The sequence below is a fragment of the Cydia pomonella genome, chromosome 2, assembly GCF_033807575.1.
Source record: "Cydia pomonella isolate Wapato2018A chromosome 2, ilCydPomo1, whole genome shotgun sequence".
NCBI lineage: Eukaryota > Metazoa > Arthropoda > Insecta > Lepidoptera > Tortricidae > Cydia > Cydia pomonella.
This window is the reverse complement of record NC_084704.1, coordinates 5,436,500-5,442,583: the sequence shown is the minus strand read 5'-3', so window position 1 is coordinate 5,442,583 and position 6,084 is coordinate 5,436,500. Positions and strand designations below refer to the sequence as shown.

General features: G+C 38.1%; 1 protein-coding gene across 1 annotated transcript; it reads left to right on the top strand.

The window, feature by feature from the left end:
• The first annotated feature begins 5,327 nt into the window (after nt 1-5,327).
• LOC133515625 (uncharacterized) lies at nt 5,328-5,880 on the top strand. Its single transcript, XM_061848196.1, has 2 exons — nt 5,328-5,525; nt 5,572-5,880. Exons 1-2 carry the CDS (start codon nt 5,328-5,330, stop codon nt 5,878-5,880), a joined length of 507 nt encoding a protein of 168 aa, XP_061704180.1.
• Nucleotides 5,881-6,084: the final 204 nt, after the last annotated feature.

The window sequence follows — 6,084 nt, the reverse complement described above, 5'->3', positions numbered from 1 at the left end:
TTTACTAATGCTCGTGAAAATGCCTACGGCTAGCTTACCAAAGAATATTTTATTATTATTATTTATGGTTAAGTTTATTTATTAATAGATAAACGATTTTCGCTTCAAATTAAATAAGTACCTTATAATGATATTCTCAAAATAAAAATGAGAAAATATGTCTTCATCTTTAGTAGCGTCACTTCTAAGATAAAATATGTAATTTTTAAACAATATGCACTTATATAATAACTTATATATTATACTTAAAATTATAGATAGTTAATTTATTAATACTGTCGGTGTAAGTTACCATTAGATAGATTTTGTTATAATTTTCAAATATCGACTAACCATGAGAAACCGCCAATATACCTACACATATCATACTAACGTATAAAACTATAATATGTAGTATTTGTTTATTTATTTATATGCTGCGTATATTATATTGCGTGTATTTATAACATTGGCTTATTATGTTATAAGTATTTATATTATATATCTAGTGTGTATGCTTTATTGAATATTTTATATCTGTATGTGTATTTTTCATATTATATTGTTTATATATGTATCTATTTATAACTAACTGACCCGCTTTCGACTTATTCACAACAATAACGAAAGTAATTCCGAAAATTCCAACGCATGTTTGTTCCATTTATGATTAACAAGAATTTCGATTTTATTATCAAAGCTTCGCTAAAAACAATACCGAGAGCAAAAAACGATAATTTCACTTCGTTTGGCTAAAATTTTTTAAATAAAAGTGGTAGCTTTTTACCAATGTAGAGACTGGTCGATAATTCAACCATGTGCAAATAGTACATTACGATACAAGTGCGAAAAATAGGAAATTCGAAACGAGTGGCGATAAATTAAAACACGACCGAAGGGAGTGTTTTAAATCGACACGAGTTGCGAATTACCTATTCGCACATGTATCGTACAACGTTTTACAGTACATATGGCCCTTTAAATGTTCGACACAGTAACATAATATGCTACTTCTCGCACTAGTGCTATAAAGTAGCCCCATATGTACTGTAAATGACTATTTCCGCACGTTAGGGCAATAGATAAAATTGTATTGTACAACAGTTTTGTATGAAACTAATTAGCATATTTGGGAAAGTTCTTTGAAATAATATATCGATCATTATAATTATAGAAGTTTTGAAAATTAACCAATTCTTAAAGCAGACAAGGGGTGTGGCATTCTAGTCAGTGTGATCTTATATAAGTATTTACGTATTAAATATATTTATATACGTAATAATAATAATTTAGAATAATTGAAATTAGCTTATTTAATACTTTATTTAAATTATCTGATAATATGAATTGATTTATAATAAAATGGAAAAAGTTCATTGGTCTTTTATTATTTAATACCTCCGTAACGAGTAATAGTTAAGTACTTTGTTACAAGGAAGCAAAGTTGTTGTTTAACCCTTCGTGCTTATATTGATACCCGAGCAAGAGTAAAATTCCAAAATTAAAATCGAGCAAGAGCCAGATTGAAAAATAAAATCTAGAGCGTTGCGAGGGTTTCAAGTTACAAGAGTTAAACAAACTTTGCTACCGAGTGAAACACAATAGTTTTCACCACACCAACGCGAAGAAAATACAAATCAAATCCAAATGAACGTTATCACTCAAAATCATCACTTAAAAGTAATTCTAGCCAACATGAGGTAACAACTCAAACTTTGCATTAAATTACTTTGCCACTCTTGTGGATAAAATAATAAAAAATACTTCTCATCAGTTATTGAAGAATGACGCGATCCTTTACGAGCTGCCCGCGTAGCCATCGTTCACGCTCCATGGCGAACGAAACGCAGCTGTCACAGTCGCACTAATATGGAAGAGTGATAGAGAGGGATGGCTACGCTATGCTACGGAGCGTTAACGATAGGCACGTTGGCTACGCGGGCTGGTGTGGTGAAAAATTGTTTTTATAGGACTGATTTCCATCAAATTTTGCAGTATTTCTAAAGTTAAATTAACCCAGATAAATATATAACTTTGATTAATCCCGTCTTGCATGAAGCATGTACAGTTTAAATAGTTCACTAAAGTAAAAACTCTGAATTACGCTATCAAGATTTTTCTCGGGATAATGACTCTAGAATCAGTGTTTGTTAGTTTATGAATCACAAGCCAGATGGCGGTGTTCTCAGGTACTAAAAATCCTGAGAGACTCTTACACATTTTGTATAGTTTACGAATCTTACGCTAGATGGCGGTGTTCTGTGTACTAAAAGTCCTGAAATGCGCTATTAATATAATTATGTCGGTATGTATCTCGGAATATCGCCTTTTTCTAGTGCCACATTGGTATACTGTATGCATATAGGATGATGTTTGTGTATTTTGTTTTCGAACAAGAATATCATGAAAGAATATTAACATTATTTACCTTCCCAAAGGATCGACTGATTTAAGTACGGTTTACTATGCACGATTTGCAATCCACCAGTGATGGTTCTTAAATGCCTACTGAATATTATCTCACGATGCCGCTGTTATGTTTTTGTCGAGGTTTATTAAGAGAGGGCCTAAAGCCAGGAAATTAGAAGGAAACAAAAGATATGGCGCGCCGCGCGAAAATGGCGACGGAAATTATGATCGTCGTGCGAGTTTTACTTTTTATCTCAATAACTCTGTAAATATATTTATATATAAAACGTTCCTCGTCACAAGACTCGGCTATAAACTTACTAACTACACGTGTATTTATTACTTTAAAATTGAAGAAAACTTTTTATTCACTTCAGCGTTCTTCATACTGTATCAGAAGATTCCCTTAATCGTGTGTAATTTTACTGCTATGGTATGTAGGGTAACGATATACAATTTAAAACGAATGAAAATTATACATGTTTTTGTTTTCAATTTTAGCCCCTAAAGATTTGATCACCAATACAGTTATAATTACAAATGTATAATTTTCAGATTTCCCTCTGTAGATAAGGTAAACGTACCAGTACATGTCATCTTTAAACTTAAGTCATCGTCAATAGAGGTGACAGCAGGCTGTCATCTATTGGGCATTAGCATGTCGAGCCCTAGTACGTTTACCTTACTTGTAGTATAAGACGATATTACTTGCCAAATTTCATACTTATAGGTCAACAGAAAGCCCTTTAAATTTTGATTTCCTCGAGAGTGTCGAAATATAATATTTTTACGGCATAAACGGCCGTATCTTTTTTACCTGAACTTAGTACTTTTTTTTTCACAGCTTCAAGGGACCGACCTGAAGGAATTTAATTTCAACTCGATACCTCCACGCGTTCCCGTGTGTTTAATTTTGTGTTAGTCCCCTCTTAAATTTAGTTATTGTGTAATTTTTCTTTTCCCGATGCGCACGCGCGCGACCCTCACATGCGCGACGGCACATTAATTACACAGTGCGCGAGATTTATTTACGGATCTATAAAGCGACGTAGTGGGAAGGATGTTTGTCGGTCCGTTGGTTTAATGGTTTGACTTGAAACAATGGATTCTTACCAAAGAGAAAAGCGGCACTAAATATTGAATTAAAAATGTAAAAATCCCTTACGCAATTAATTTTATGCCAAAAATGCCTTATATAATTTTGGAAACTCTTTTTCGGGTCTCTATTGCTTCCCATGAAGTTTTAAGTCATATTGTATTGTTTGTCCGCATTTTCGTTAGCCATAATTGGTCTATCCGTTTCAGAGCTACGATGCCACAGAGACAGTGAGGCAAAGGTATAACATTCCTCTTTTGCGTGGGGGGTTAAAAAGTAATTACAACAGTATTTGCCTCGCCACCTGCCCTTCTGCCACCCACCACTTTAACGTATTAAGTCTCGCCACCCAGCATGCGTTACAGTCCAAAAAACTATGTGCTTTTGACGTAAAACAGCAGAACTGGATAGCTGGAAGGATGAGTGCTCCCCGTAAAGCTAGGAAATTAGAAGAAAACGAAAGATATGGCGTGCCGTGCGAAGCTTGTAAGCTATGACCGTCGCGCGGCTTTTTACCTTTTATCTTAATTACTTTGATAAAATACTATACTTACTGCTTAAAATTTTGCTTGATATCTTGGCTACATCACTATGCAACAGCAACGAGGAAATGCCGTCAGCAACTTTGGTACAGTCATCATCTTCCCCGCTCCCCCACCATGTACGGCATTCGTCCGTAGCGCGGCCCGCGTGTGCCGAAGTGGCCGCGCGGTGGCACTTCGGAAAAGGCCATGCGTGTGTCGGTGACGTCATCCCGTGCGTAGCGTGCCCGTGTACTGTCGTGGAAGTATGTATCTACCTATATTTTGGTATGAAGCGTTTATGAACCCACGCCACGTGCGTAGCTAGATCGTGTGCAGCAGTGGTGTTCACTTAAAAAATTAGGCATATAAGATATTAAGCTTTACGTGCAAAGCCGGGGCGAGTTGCTATAGTGTATAAAATAGAGTAAAATGTAAAAAAAAAAAAACTTGTAAAACGACGTGAATAGAAGTCGTTTGCAGCGGCCAATAAATCTGAAATCACATCCTGGCAGCGGCTGCCTGGCGAATAAATTGGCAGCGATGCGACCGTGACGCGACCATCGTCTCCCGATTACTTCTGTGTTTCTAGTTTTATTGTTTTACGTATATTTTAGTTGTATTGGTTAATGGTTCCATTTTGTACCTAAACTTCTGTGAATAACTTGTGTGTATCATAAATGTTCTTGCTATCCCTATAATGGGCATAAGGGTATCACATTATGCAAAATTTAACCCTATCACTTTGAAATAAAGTTTAAATCATTGTGGGAAATATAATAATTTCCCTCTGCCTTATATAGGCTTAAATTTTCGGCGATGATATTTCTTAGTTATTTCACTTCTTGTCCACGCAACATGTCTTGTTCCGTACCCAAAGGGTAAAAACGGGACTCTATTACTAAGCCTGTAAGACTCCACTGTCCGTATGTCTGTCTACTACAACAAATACTAAAAACAGAATAAAATTTATATTTAAGTGGGACTCCCATACCACAAGCGTATTTTTTTGCCGTTTTTTGCGTAATGTTACAGAACCCGTTGTGCGCGATTCCGACTCGCACTTGGTCGGTTTTTCTTATTTGTTGTCATTTTCATATTTTGCCATTGTATCTGAAATCATATCGTGGCAGCAGTTGCCTGGTGAATAAACGCACCGACGAGGCAGACTACACCAACACAACTGCAGCAGCATTGCAGCGCGACATTACTGCCGCAAATGTACAAAATCTGGTAAGCAATACCGATTTTTTACGTTTGCGGCAGCAATGCAGTCGGCTGTAATGTTGCGCTGCAATACTGCTGCTCTAGTATGAATACGAATGGTGGTACCTCATATTGGCAGCGACGCCGACGCGGCGACCATCCGGATGGTGGTACCTCATATTGGCACCGACGCCGACGCGGCGACCATCCGAATAGTGGTACCTCATATTGGCAGCGACACCGACGCAGCGACCATCCGGATGGTGATACCTCAGATTGGCAGCGACGCCGACTTGGCAACCAACCGGATGGTCGTACCTTATATTGGCAGTGACGGCGACGCGGCGACCATCCGGATAGTGGTACCTCATCAGCGACGCCGACTCGGCGACCATCCGGATGGTGGTACCTCATATTGGCAGCGACACCGACGCGGCGACCATCCGAATAGTGGTACCTCATATTGGCAGCGACACCGACGCAGCGACCATCCGGATGGTGATACCTCAGATTGGCAGCGACGCCGACTTGGCGACCAACCGGATGGTCGTACCTCATATTGGCAGTGACGGCGACGCGGCGACCATCCGGATGGTGGTACCTCGTCAGCGACGCCGATTCGGCGACCATCCGGATGTTGGTACCTCGTCAGTGACGCCGACGCGTTAGTTCGTCTCTCAACTTCTATATTTCCAGTTTGTTGCTTTACATATTCACAGTCGTATTAAATTGTTTATTGGTTTCGGTCTGTAAACTTCGGAGAATAAGTTTTCACGCAATATAAAAAATAGGTATTGCTATTGTTTTAGTGTGTAGATCACCAGTGTGTATTTAAAGCGGATATAATTTATCGTCTGGAATAGTACTTCTCCG